The sequence below is a fragment of the Empidonax traillii genome, unplaced genomic scaffold (genome assembly GCF_003031625.1).
Source record: "Empidonax traillii isolate 1590-97213 ecotype Southwest subspecies unplaced genomic scaffold, ASM303162v1 scaffold323:size719838, whole genome shotgun sequence".
NCBI lineage: Eukaryota > Metazoa > Chordata > Aves > Passeriformes > Tyrannidae > Empidonax > Empidonax traillii.
In genome coordinates this window covers 528,977-543,113 of record NW_020955516.1, presented here as the reverse complement: position 1 = coordinate 543,113, position 14,137 = coordinate 528,977, and the positions used below count along the sequence as shown (strand labels likewise).

Below are 14,137 nucleotides of genomic sequence, written 5' to 3'. Positions count from 1 at the left end.
GGTGTTACTGCACAGCTGCCCACTGGGCTGTCACCATGCCCTGGCTGTCGCCAGCCTTCCCCGGGGCTCAGCACATGGATCTCATGGAGCTGCAGTGTTTGTGAGGGGATACTTGTGTTTCTGGTGCCGTAGAAGAGGGAAAGCCTCGGCGCCTTCGCCGCCACCTCAGGGATCCCTCAGGCTCACTGCCCGCTCTCAACATGGCGGCCTCGCCCGCTTCCAAAATGGCCGCCGCGGCGCCGCTGCCGCGCCATAAAGCTGCGCGGCGGGCGCCCCATGGCCGTGGCTGTCCCGGGCATCTCTATGGCAGCGGGCGCTGCCCGGCCCCGGCGGCGGGAGGAGGATGGCCCTGGCTGCCTATTGCTTCCTGGGGGCCGTGGGGAAGGGCAGCTACGGGGAGGTGAGCCTGGCGCGGCACCGCCAGGACCGCAAGCAGGTAGCGAGGGGCGGCTCGCAGGGCGCTGGCACGGCGGGGGCCGCGGCTCGGCGTGAGGGGAATGGCCGGGGCTGGGCTGGGCTGGGGTTGCCGCGGGGTCTGCTCGGGCTGTGACCGACACCCAGCTGTGGCCTGGCCTTGGCTTGTGGCCCTGGCAATAGACTCGGGACCAGCAGGGACGTGGTCTGTGACCATCACCTGTGTGAGGATGTAGCTGTGAGCATCGCTTGGAGTCAAGGCAGGGCTGTTGACCATCGCCTGGTGTGAGGTTATGGCTGTGACCGTCACTGGTATTGGGACAAGGCTGTGACCCTCATCTGGTGTCAGGGTGTGGCTTTAGCCAGGTGAGTTGGGCTGCTCCAGCTATGCTGTTCCTGTTCTCCTCCTTTGTCTGGGAAGACTTTTGTTAAAGAAGTGCAGAAGACTCTTCCGCCCTCTCTTGTCTTTTTAATCTCAACCACCCTGCCAAGCCCTCCCAATATCTTTTATTCTTAATTTAAATTAAAAAAAAATTTTTTTCCTGTATATATAATGCCATGTTTTATGGAGAAAAGCTGTTTTGGATAGTCCTTTGGGTGACAGGGAAGCACAGCCTGCCCTTAGCGTGCACCAGAACATGTTGTGTAGTGGCTTCAAGGTGTGCACGTGTGGTGGAGATAAAAATGATGGCACAGATGGAAAAAACCAGCTCTTGATGTTGGGTTTTTCTGGCATCAGCTCTGAGGGAGAAAGATGGGCTCTGTGTTTGCTGTAGCAGCTGCGGCACAGCCTGGGAAGGTTTTGGTTGTGTCAGAGTTAAGTGCAACGATTTTTGTTGGAAAACTGAAATAACATGTCTTGCCTGGCCAAAGCAGAGGTGTTTGATAGGAGATGTGAGAGGGCAGAGAAATGGGGATGGAGAACATCCACAGAGCAGTACCACAGCAACCTTGGGTATGAGCCTTATGCCAGGGATTCTACTGGAGATGATGGGAAAGGTTTGCTCCCAGCAGGGATCAGGGGGTGTGTCCTTCCCGGATAAAGGCAGTTCCCTGGCTGGAATCCAGAGGTGAGATGTGTGGATTGGGTAGTAGTGATTGCAGGGTTTATTCCCTTCAGGCCATCACCACAGTGCATAGTCCAGTGTCCTAAAAGTAAACAGTGCTTTGAGGTGACTTTCACCTGGATACAGGTCCTTGGATTTCTTTGTGCTGCTGGTCATTAACATTAGCGAGACCCTTGCTTCCTGTTATTTCATCTTAAATATTTGGTGTATTTTACTGTGTCTTTTTGCCAACTTTTACAAACTTTCTTCTGCGGCATTTTTTGTTGTGGCTCTGGCATAGTGCCCTGTGTTCTGTGAAAGAAATTATGTCTTATTTAAGCATATTTGTTGATAACAGAATGCTGTTTATTTGTGGAGAAAGTCAAGTGGCTCTAAATGTTTAAAACAAAACAAAATACAATTTTTACACAATTCAGTATCAAATAAGTCAGAAGGGCTTTGCAGTAGATTTTCATGGGAATCTTGCCATGAGAACATGCTCATTAAACCAAATATAATCAATGCCAAGTTTAAAATAAGGCTAATACACGTGCATTTTGCATTCTGGTAGTGTATCATCTGAAAGATGCTGATATAAAGCTAAAAGCTTTTAGTTTCCATGCTCAAAGATAGAATTGTAGTTGACTTGCTATGCTAACACAGTAGTTGCAGCATTTCCATTGTATTTTAAACTTAGACGATGCTGTACACAATTAGTTTTGGGATATTCCTCTTGGAAGCTTTGCACCATCCCAGGTTATATCCAGCAGATTGCTGAAGCACAAAGTCATGAGGTGCTGTGGATTTTCTGGGTAATTGGTTCCCTTCGTGTATAGGGGTGTCTCCCTATCACTAATTAATTGTGTTGGGCTAATTATTAGGCCCAACCTGGGCAGCAAACACTGAACAATCGCTGAGGATCCTGAAATTCAGCAAGTAAAAATTTTTTTTAGAAGTTTTGATTTAAAAGCTCTCAGATAAGAGGGGAGGGTCAGGTGTAACCATGGCACGTTTGTTCTGTGGAAAGCTGATGCCCTAAAGTGATTACCACAAAATTTACATCAGGATGGGGCCAGGTCAGAACTAAGCACTGATGCTGTGGGTGATAAAAGTGTGCTGTGAATTTTATTGTCTTATCTGTATTTTTGCTAAAACCTGAAATTCCTTAGAATTTCAATAGTACATATTAGGGAGGTAAATAACATCTCTTATGTGTAGCTTTGAAAAATTCTTAATACAGAATAAAAGAAATTTAGTAATGAGCATGAGACCTATTGTGTCTTTCAGATAGTTTTTATCCTAGATGTCATTGTTAATTTTTTTGCATGTGATGTCTACTTATCTTCTTCTTATTATATATTTAAAGTAACTATTGAAGTGGCCCTTTTTGAGAGTAACTGTGGTGCACAAACAGGTATTTCAGGCTTAAGAGATGAACAAAAGACACACATTTAAAATGAGAAGGGGGGGGTGTGAAGATAAATGTGAACACTGGTCAAAAGAAAGTAAAACATGAAATTCCTGTACAGAGTTGTATTTGGGTAGATAAATAGAATGGCCACGCTTCTTCCATTTTTATGGTGTAAGGGTAGGAACAATGCATAACTGTTAAACAAACTGCAGCCTCCACGCAGAACACAGAGTGGAGTTTCAAATCCTGTGTTTTCTGAGACCTGGGGAACCCCTTGGGGCTTCTGCACAGCCACCTGGATCCCTGGGGATACACCTTTGCCGTTTGTTTTCCAGTACGTCATCAAGAAGTTAAACCTCCGGAACGCTTCCAGCCGTGAGAGGAGAGCGGCGGAGCAGGAGGCACAGCTGCTGTCCCAGCTGAGACACCCCAACATCGTCACCTACAGGGAGTCCTGGCAGGGGCAGGATGGCCACCTCTACATTGTCATGGGCTTCTGTGAGGGAGGAGACCTCTACCACAAACTTAAGGAGCAGAAAGGCAAACTCCTGCCCGAGAGTCAGGTGGTGGAGTGGTTTGTCCAGATTGCCATGGCACTGCAGGTAAAATAAAGGATAAATTTGTCACCTTCAGACATAAACCTAATTTGGCTCTTTCAGATCATGTTTGGCCGTGTTAGCATCTAAATGCAGTGGTTATTAGTGTATTAAAAATGCTCATGGCTCGCTACAGTCAAATCAAATATTTGAAGTGAGAAGTTTCTGTCATATTTTATGTTATACCTCTATAGCACAGTAGACAGTGGTAACCTCCAGGGTTAACTAAAACCATCACAGGTGTTTGCAACTCTAGTCTGAAATGCTTCTCTGGTTTGAAAGTTTAGGTTAAGTTTATAAAATATGGTTTTTGGAGAAAAAAAAAAAACAGACAAAAAGGGCAGATTATTTCAGAAGCGTTTTGTGTTCTGTGCTTTTGTTGGTGGTTTTATAATGGCAGATTTAGACTCCTAATTCATTCTTTCTATTTAATCTTGTTTCACTCCTTAATTCACTAATAGTGTTTTATCAGGGCATTCCTGACTTTGAGAGTGATTTATGGGTCTCTTCTGCTTTTGTGTGTTCCCTCTTTGACTTGTGTAATGAGATTTTACTTTTCAGTGTAGAGGAACGAGTTAGGAGTTAATTAACTCTATGTGGATCTTTTTCCCCCAGTATTTACATGAAAAGCACATTCTGCACAGAGATCTTAAAACTCAAAATATTTTCCTGACACGAACCAACATAATCAAAGTGGGTGACCTGGGAATAGCCAGAGTGTTGGAAAACCAGTATGACATGGCCAGCACTCTGATAGGCACCCCCTACTACATGAGCCCTGAACTCTTTTCCAACAAACCCTACAACCACAAGGTAGAGTATGATATTTTATGTATTTTATTTTCTGTTTTCTGAGGCACCTCATTGTGTTTGTCTGAGAACACTGCAATCTTATCTATGGGTTTTAATTTTGTATTGCTTCCAGCTCTTTTTAATGTTCCCAAAGACCAAACCAAAAAAAAAATAGGAGAGAGATTTGTAGGCACCTTTATTTCTGGAATTGTTTGGGAATTCATGGCACGTGCTAAGTTCTCACATCCCATTTGTTCAGCAGGCTGCCTGTACCTCTCACAGCAGGGCAGTGGGAAGAGAAACATCAGTCTGTGTTAGGTACATATCCTAAATTTATTAAATATCCCACAGGAAGCTTTATACTCAGAAGTTTGGATTAGACATAAGGGCAGCATTAAAAAAAGAAAAGAAAAAGGGAATTTTAAGTAGAGGAATAAGCAGTGCTACTGAGAATTTAAAATCTAACAGAATAAAGCAAACGTTCCCTGCTCAGCTCTTGCTGCAGACCACACACACCATAAATATGAGTGTCTGCAGTGGGCAAGAGCTGAGGGCAAACTGTTCTTCCAATGGAAAATCAAAAGATTTTCATTTGCCAGTTAGAACTGATACTGTACTAAGAAAGGAAACAAGCAAACCCTAAGCTAATGTCTACTCTTCTTTTTGGAAAAAAAAATGGTGATATATGGAAGAAAGTAGCTCAGCTGATCAAAATTAAAAAGAAGAGATTGAAGCCAAAAGTTTGTAATGGGGTTTGGTCTTAATTAGCTTAATGTCATTAAAGGTCTCTTTGAAAGCAGATGACTGAGTCTGGAGATAAAACTTTTACAATTAATAAAAAGCTCCCAAAGCTTATTTTTTTCCCCCTTTTTCCAGTCTGATGTTTGGGCACTGGGCTGCTGTGTTTATGAGATGGCTACACTGAAACACGCCTTCAATGCTAAAGACATGAACTCCTTGGTTTATCGAATTATTGAAGGAAAGGTAAACACTTTCTGGGTAAAAAATTTTTTAGATGTGGCTTGATTTTTCTGGCTAGAACTTGAGATTATCTTTCTTAATCAGAAATATTGCATAGAGTTAAAAATACTTTGCCTGTTACCTGTGTCATCATGATGTTGTAAGGCTGTTTGATGGTGGTATGTGATATGAGGCCAAGGGAGTCACTCTTTCGTGGATATTGCTAGAGTTTTTTGTTACCCCTTTGTATAACTAGTATATTGATTAATTCCCAAAGTTCTGAGAATAATTTCTTAATTTTCTTTTAGTTTAAACCTTGTGTAAAAAGTTAAATTGTTGTCTGTGGGATGCCATTTTCCCGTTAGGTAAGATTAGCTTGTTTAACTGTCTGTCTTGCTTTATCGTACAATGACATTATTATGGATTTTATTTACATAATTTTTTAAGCCTATGTACAGAACTTCACCTGTTGATATTAATCATATCAGTTCAGTAATATCAGGCTCCCCTTTTGCTTTCCCAGCTGCCACCCATGCCCAAGGATTACAGCCCACAGCTGGTGGCAATAATCCAAACCATGCTGAGTAAAAAACCCGAGGAGCGACCCAGCGTGAAGAGTGTCCTGCGCCAGCCCTATATCAAGCAACAGATTGCTCTGTTTCTGGAGGCCACAAAGGCGTAAGAGATTTCCCTTCGGGTGATTCTGTGCAAAATCTTCATGTTGCTGCTGTCTTTGTTTTACAACTTTTCCTAGTTTTTAGTGGAGGAGTGAAATGAGTTTTGTTATGTGTGGCTACAGAGCGTATGGACGCCTGAGTTTCTTCGGATTCTTTAGGAAATAGCAGGGAATTAGAGTGGAAAATAAGTGTTTTTTCTGCAAATGCAGAGTAAAACTGGGCAATGGTTAGGAATGCAGAAGTTCTCTGAGGCCATTTATCAGCTGGGAGTTGCAAAACCAAGTTCCTTTTGATATACACAGATACAATTTTTTTTCTCTGTCAGGTTTAGTTGTGTTTCTGCTCCCAGATAGGACTGACCTTGATGCTCTGCAGAACAAGTGCACGTTGCTGGCAGAGTCTGAGTCGTGTTTTTAAACTACTTTTCTAGAAATGAAAAGGAGCATGTTGTGCACAGTCTGTTGAGAAAGCCCAGGATCTGATACTCTTTGTGTGAAAGCTTTTTAGTGAAGTGGATTTTTTTTTTAATTAGTATAATATAAAGAAATGCCTTTAGACCTGGCTGATGGTGATTGAATGAGCCACTTTGATTTTTCTTTACAGGAAAGCAGCTAGAAATCAGAAGAAAACAGTGAATTCTAAACCTAAAGATCCTTGTTCTGTCATCTCAGCGAAGAATGAGTCTCACAGCAGGACTGTTACACACCAAAACCACTCCTCTGAGCAAGCCAGGACATACAAAGTTGTGAGACCTTTTTTTTTTTTTCTTTAAAAAAAACCCAAACAATAAAACAACAACAATAACGAGACCCAACAAAAACCAAATGCCTCTTGTTTTTTTTAGAGAAAAGCCCCTCAGTTTTATAAGAAAGACCTTGAGCATTTGTGAGAATGTAGATCTGATCCCTAGGAATTCATGAAATTCATATTAAGGAAGGTATTGTGTTTAGGCAAGAGTGGAAGTAAATTCTCACCTGTGGGTCAGTGAAAGTAATTGCAATGTCTTTAGAATGTTAATTAAGCAATGCCTGGTTTCTCATTTGTGGGTCACAGTGTGAATTACTCATGGAATATTTGGGGTCAAATATTTCAAGACAAGTAGCAATCATCTTTTCCAGTCAAAATCATATACTTAAACTAATTACAGTTACAACCAAAATTATTTATTGTTGAAATTCTTTCCAGTGTTCAGAACAATTCTTTTGTCATGGTTAATCTTGTGCACATTTTTATTACCCAAAAAGTAATTAATTTTTTTTGTTTTCCTTTTAATTCTAGAACGAGGGAGACTGCAACATCAAATGTAAAGCCACCAAATTTTGTCCTTCAGAGAAACCAGTTGTTGAGGTGGAAAGAAAACCAAGCAATAATGATCTGAACAACCTGGGAGATTCCATAGCTACAATTAGTGGAGTGAACATTGATATCTTCCCACCTGAAAGGACAAAGCCTGGAAGTGAGAAGTGTGGCAATGAGTGTGTCCCAGACAATAATAAAGCAAAGTATTCAAATGTTCCAGGCAATTCAAAAATAACACCTCACAGCCCACCAATCAAGGAAGATGGACCACAGCAAAGAGCAAAACCAGCCTCTAAAGCTGAAAAAGTTGAGTCTCAGCTGTCCTCTGTTAATGCTGTAGAAGATAATGATGACACTTTGAAACTCCTGCAGCCTCTATCAAAAGACCAAAAGCAGACTGACCTGGTAATGCATTTATGCTTATTTGAAATAGATTTAACTAATAGCCAGCTCTTAAAATTCAGAGAGCTGCTGCATATGTTTTTCTGTCAAAGTAGGATGCTGCTGATGCAATTACTGAGATTCTTAAGTAGTGAGGAGCCTTGGCTTCAGGTCTGCAAAGGCAATGAAGTGGTTTTGGGCTTTCCATCTGGGTGATGGAACTTCTGTTTTTCCAGAGAACAACAGTTTTCTTTTCCAACTCAAAAGAAGGGTTAGAATTGCTTTGTAATTTCTTTGTTCCATGTACTAAATAGGCCTGGCTAATCTCGAGTTTATCCTGATTTGGATGGGGAGCTAATTGCTGATGAGTGTCTTTTCAGTCCATTTTGGTCTACAATGAGATTTTCATAGGCACTTTACTAATGAGAAATCATTATTTCTTGCAGAGCTTGGATTCCACTGAAGAGCTGCTAGGACCCTTTGTCCCTGTTGTTATTCAAGTAAGTGTCCTTCCTTGAAGGTTTAGTAGCTTAGAAATCCTGGTACAGAAGGGATTTTTTTCTAACAGTCTATCAAATAAGAGTTTATTGTGGCTGCACCTGTGCTGAGTTAGGGTGCTTACAGTCCAAATAGTCCTTGGCCCGTGTGATTTTTTTTTTTTAAGTGTGTAAATCTGGAAATGCCATATCTACATTTTTTAAAAACACTTTTACTTATTAGGATGATGTCAGTGATGGAGCTCCAGGAGATGCTCAGGGAAAAACCTTCCATTTGGAGCCTCACAGCTCTGCCAGTGAACCTTCTCTCTCACAGCAGCAGAAGAGAAGAGAGCTGGCTGAAGGCTGCTCAGAGAAGGTGCAGACACTCAAAAAATAACTCTCCTCTTTCCTTTAACTCTACTGCATTTTTCCTCTTTAAAAGTGGGACCTGGTTTTTAAAAAGGGGTGAGTGTTTTAGTGCCGTTCTTGTTTGATGTGTGCCTGTATAACTTCAGGGTTAGAAGCGGCCTGTTTGAAACTCTCCCAGGGGTGAGGTGGCTGGGCCAGGTGGGCTTTGCCTCTGTTGTGCTGCAGTCTTGCCTAGAAAATTCTATCAGCACTTCTCACTTTTGTGACTACAAGTCAGTGCCTTTCCTGAGTGTTGGTGAGAAGGCTGCTTGAGGTGGGTGGGACCTTTCTAGTACTTTAGAATAGACACGATTTGGCTGTCCTGGGCAAACTCTGTAGGAAGAAAATCTTGGCATGCACGTGGGACAGGGCTCCTGTCGATGCTTCCACACTGAGCAGAGAGGTTGCTTTGGGGAAAGGCACCGGCTACACAGGGATACAGAAGAGGGTAATTGGTGATTGATACCCTGTTTTTCTCTTGGGTTTTCCTGTTTGAGGGTTGGGACAGTGGTTGCAAAGGCATTGGCTGAAAAGTAGTCTGTGAGGAGGCAGGCAAGATGTGGGGATGGAGAGAAGGGAAGTGGATGCAAGCAGAAATGTGGAGAGGGAAGGATGAAGCTGGGAGATGTGCAGAGGTTACAGCAGGATTCAAAACCTCTGGCATATGGCTTTACCCTGCAGGAACATCTAGATTGCAGAGTACCTTATCTTGTAATAAAAACAATATATAAACTCTTGCTCACTTCTCTGTCAAGTTCAGAACAGTTTCTCCTCGACCTCTGCCAGTTCCTTCTGATGTGAGCACCAGGACAGCCCAGAGGTGTGCAGAGCAGCACAGAGCTGGAGCCTCCGAGCCTGGAAACGGTGCCAAAGCCAGCCAAGATGCCATTCCAAAGGTTAGTGCTGGATGCTGGCTCTGCCTGGGGTTTGGTCTCTCACTCCCTCTGAGCAGTTTGTACTTGGAATGTATGCACAGCGAGTCAAGAAATGTGTAGTAGCTTCCTAACAATGGAAGTGCTGCCAAGCACCTGCTCAGTGCAGGATGAGCAGCTGCCTTGCTGAATGGTGGAAGTCAGAAGCCCCTTTCCTGGAGTGCAGATTGGTCTCACAGCACTGGGCCATTTTGTATTAAATAATTAAGCATTTGTTAGATGATCAGGAAGTTTGCTGTAATAGCTCTCTCTCCCCTGTGTCAGTTGAAAAGGAGTCTTTGCTTTATCAGTGATTAGATAACAGAAGCCATTATGGCGATTGCAAATTAATATCAAATTAACTTCCTTTGCAGGAGCGGCCCCTGTCAGCAAGAGAGCGAAGGAGGCTGAAACAGTCTCGGGAGATGCTTCCCTCTGGTAGCTTTTATGTTTACATAAACATTTTATGTATAAGTGGGCTAAAGACTTCTTTGTGAAGAAACTATAACTTGTTTGTTCTTCACTGCCATCTTCAGAAAGATGCTCTAGGGGTCTAGTTCTGTGTTAGATAAAAATTTCTGTTAACGTGCCTGTGTTTTGCTGCTGCTTAGTCAGTTATGTTCAGTTGTGTTCTGTGGTGACAACTTGTCTTGGAAATGTACATGAAACTCAGAATATTCACCTTTCAGACAGAAACTTCAGTGTTTTCCCTTAGCAGAATACCTACCTACCTGCCTGCCTTCTGCCAGGTGATAGACTTTTTCTTGAATGAGCATGAAACTAATTCAGAATACACGTGGCTAAGTTGTAAATATTGTAAAAAATGTCATCCTTCCAGTGGCTCCGGCGAGACGGTCATCAAATGGTGCAATAGTTGAAGCAAAATCACACGTGGAAAATTGTGTGCAAGTTGCTCAGTCCTCATCAGATCCCAGTATTTCTCAGGTAAAGCAGGATCATCTGCCTTTCAAGTGGTTTTAAATGAATTTTGCTGATTTTGCTTTGTTCATGGTGTTGAACATTTTTATTTTTTGAATCTGTAGTTAAATGCAGAAGAGTTATAGTGAAGAAATTTGAGTCTGAAATTCAAGTTTTCTCAGCCCAGCACTTGCATGGGAAGTGTTTTGCATGTTTTACCTATTTGTGTTTGCTTAGAAGTGTCACCTAAATGCAGAAACTTCTGTGCAATCACAAACTGGGGTTAGAGAGGTACAGCCTGGTTGTGTGTGCATGTGCTGGTGATGCTTTAGCAACCAAGTGGTTAAAATCCCAGCAATGCTGGGAACTTACTGAACTCATGAAAATGTATTTTAATATTATTTTTAAATGTGTCTTTAAGACCAGTAGCCTTTTTAATACAGGTGGCAGAGAACTGACAGAGATACATGATTTAAGAAATAGAGACACTTGGTGAAGCATTTGCAATGGTTTGTGACTCAGATGTCACAGTAGTCACATCAGCATTTCATGAAATATGTTCATGATGCCCTGGGTACTGTTTTTAAAACCGAAGTTTGTACCTCTTAAATATTATCAGAAGTGTATACAAATATGCTTGTTAAAAGTGTTTCATCCACATAAGAACAGTATGAATTATTGCTAAATATTGCTAAATTGCTTTCAGCTATTAAAATTTTTGTCATTTATTTCCTCTTCACTTAGAAAAAGAGAGAAACCCATTGCCTGTCTGATGATGAGTTGAGCTCTTCCACAAGCTCCACAGACAAGTCTGATGGTGATTCCAAGGAGAGGTCAGTATTTTAATACTGTGCAAGAGTTTTCACTGATTATATATATATATATATATATTAGACCTTGACTTGGACTGGGAAAAAAATGGCTTTCACCGTTTATCTCCACATAGTGAGTGAAGAGGTATGTAGTGCATTAAGGAGAAGAACTCCATTTAATTGTTGCCTTTCTGTGATTGTACACTTCCAGAGCTGAATTTTCTGGGACCTGTGACTTTGTACCTCTGTGTTTTGTCAGCTGTAGCTTCCCAGGAAACCAGAATCCCAGCACTGTCAGGATGCAGTAAAAGCATTAATTAAAAGGTGCCAATGTGCTTCCTTTCCACTGTGAATGAGGCTGAATTGATTTCTGATTTTGTCAGTGTAAGCAGCTTTTCAAAAGCTGCAATCTGTTGCATTACTGGAGGTGCAGCTCCAGAGTTGGCAGCAGCCAGTGGGGTTGTGGATTTCTACAGGCTGACAGGGCTCTGGGCCTTTGTTAGAAGGAAAAACTGTCAGCGTTGCTGTTGATAAAACAGCCCCACAAGGAGGAATTTAACATGGAATACTTACTAGGACCTTACTAATCTTATTGGAAGTGTGGAGTGGAAGCTGCATCGTAAGTGATGACTGAATTACATCTCCTAGGAAAAGCAATGGGAATGAAATGAATGACTTGGTGCAGCTGATGACTTGGACACTGAAAATGGACTCTAAGGAGAACTCTGAGTATTGTGGAACCTCAACTCCAGCCCCAGAGTTCAAGCTCCATAAAAAATATCGGGACACTTTGATTTTGCATGGAAAATTGCCTGATGAATCAGAGGAGTTAAACATTGAAGAGATTCCTTCAGGTCTGTTGCTCTGGAATTCTGTGGTAATAATTACAATCATCCCATATTCTTCTTCTGCAGAGTATGAAAATTACTGAAAGCAATTACTACTGCACTGATTTTTAATGGTATTTTTTTTAAATAGATATGTTATCAGTTCCTGACAAGATCAGGAGAATGGTTGAAATCCTGAGATCTGATGTGGTGCAAGGATTGGGAGTGAAACTTCTGGAGGAGGTGTACAGAATCATGGAAGATGACGATGAAGTGAAAAGAGAGGTGAATGTCTTTCATAATAAAATAGTTTAATTTCTTCATAAACCTGGAGAAACGAGCAGGGCCTTTACCCTATTGATACCGGGTAAACCTTGATTCCAGAAAGTCTTTATGTAGTCATGAGCAGGCAAGGACCTGTATATTGCAATTTTCTATCTTACCATGCAGTATTTCATTTGTAACCTGTGAAGATCGGAGTTATATTTTAAATTGTTGGGTGGGATTTGGAACTCTCTTGCCTTCACACAACAAAGACTTTCATTTTCCTTTCTTCTCATCTATTTGCCAAGCGTCACGTGCTGCTTTCAGTTGAGTGCCTGGCTATTTTTCTGTTAATATTTTGGTAGTTCCTGCTCTTTGTGCAGGTCAGTAAGTTTTGTGGGCTCTGTGTGTGTGTTCTGAACAGCGGCAGCTGCGGGAGCGCCTGGGGGACAAGTACGGGAGTTACAGCGCCAAGGCTCGCCACCTGAAATTCCTTGAGGAAAACGTGAAGCTCTGACCACAATCTTTTCCTTAGAGAAAAGGATTCTTTTATAGCCCCTATGACAGACTGGACCAGCTTACAAAGCACGTTTACCTGTTGATCTCCTCTGCTGGAACAAGGAGGTGAACTTGCAGAAGACGTTAAGAGTTTGTAGTAATATTTTTCATGTTAAACTGTGAACCAGGCTATCACTTTCTCAGAAAAGAAACCGTTAGTTTAGTTTTTATTCTCTTAATGAAACTTTAAGAAGTTGCTTTTCATAGATGCCCATAGGGATGGGTACCAAGTTTTGTATACTAGGGAGCGTCAAAAAAATTATGTTTTGGTTTGAATTTCTCATAGCAAAAGGTTTTTGGTACGGTCACGTAAATAGAGTAACAATCTCTGCCAAGGCTCTGGTGTGATACTGCATCAGATAGTTGTGAAAACTTAGCAAGAGAAAGAATTATAATTTTTGTAGAACCAAAATGTTGGAAATTCCCAAGCCCAAGTGCTGAAGGGGGTGGCTGTACTGCTTCTAAGGAGAGACTCTGCTTTTGTGTTTTGTTGCTCAGGCAGTTGCCAAGGTGGGGGAAAGCATTCGGTAACTGGATAAAGTCAGTCTGGAAATGTTTGAAAGGAATGCAGCCATGGTTACCATGGGCCCAAGCTGGAGAAATCCTTTTGCCTTACAAATATTAATTCCTTTCAGGAATGAAAGTGCCCAAGACCAGAATCACTTACAGAAATAGATGTCTTAGCTTTTCCTCCTCTTTGCATCCCAACTGTCTCACTACACCCCCCAGGCATTGTTATGTACCATCCCTACAGAAAAAGCACATGTTCTTTTTTAAGGATAAAGAAGTCAAATAAACTGAATTTGTAAAATAAAATTCTAAATGAACAACCTGTCTCTCTTCCTGCCTGTAGCTGAAATACTGTGACCTCCAGCACCTGTGAGGGAGGTTACAGACATGAGTCAATAGTTAAAAAAAAGAAAGCCATACCTATGGATCTTGTGGCCTCTCATACACTAGATACCCAAGTTACAATGTTTCAAGAGCTGCTGTGTTTTGCAGAGTCAAAACGTTACTTTCTCTTCCCAGGAAAATTTATTTTAAACAAAAAATGCCATTCTTCAGTCTCCTATGCCAGAACAGTTTGCAGTTCTTAGTGATTTTCAGAGCTGTGGGGTATGTACCATTTCACAGTACTTGTTACAAGCTTGTTTTACACACGGTTAGAAATATTTCAGTGTAAGTCCAGGTCTGTATTATCTTTTATGCTATAACAGTAGCTTAACTGGACTTGATTTGATTCACTGTGTTCCTTTTTACTAAAATATTTGAGTGAGATGTCACCTCTAGTAGCCTTCTAAAGTTAGTTAAGTTTCTGCTGCTAAGATGTTAAAAAAGCCAGTACAACTTGTGCTGGAAACTGAAGTATTAACTAGAAAAAAAT

The 14,137-nt window shown here is 41.6% G+C and overlaps 1 protein-coding gene across 2 annotated transcripts; it reads left to right on the top strand.

Annotated features, from left to right (window-relative positions):
• Positions 1–220: 220 nt before the first annotated feature.
• NEK4 (NIMA related kinase 4) lies at positions 221–13,585 on the top strand. Of its 2 annotated transcripts, none has more exons than XM_027891625.1 (16): positions 221–400; positions 3,207–3,473; positions 4,083–4,280; positions 5,136–5,243; positions 5,743–5,897; positions 6,500–6,641; positions 7,175–7,600; positions 8,023–8,076; positions 8,297–8,431; positions 9,219–9,359; positions 9,749–9,812; positions 10,213–10,319; positions 11,037–11,125; positions 11,753–11,958; positions 12,083–12,216; positions 12,620–13,585. In XM_027891625.1, the coding sequence occupies exons 1-16, from the start codon at positions 344–346 to the stop codon at positions 12,710–12,712; spliced, it is 2,376 nt and encodes a 791-aa protein (XP_027747426.1). In that variant the 5' UTR covers positions 221–343; the 3' UTR covers positions 12,713–13,585. The 2 variants fall into 2 exon arrangements, with proteins under 2 accessions (XP_027747426.1, XP_027747425.1); XM_027891624.1 differs by having other exon boundaries at positions 221–436.
• Positions 13,586–14,137: the final 552 nt, after the last annotated feature.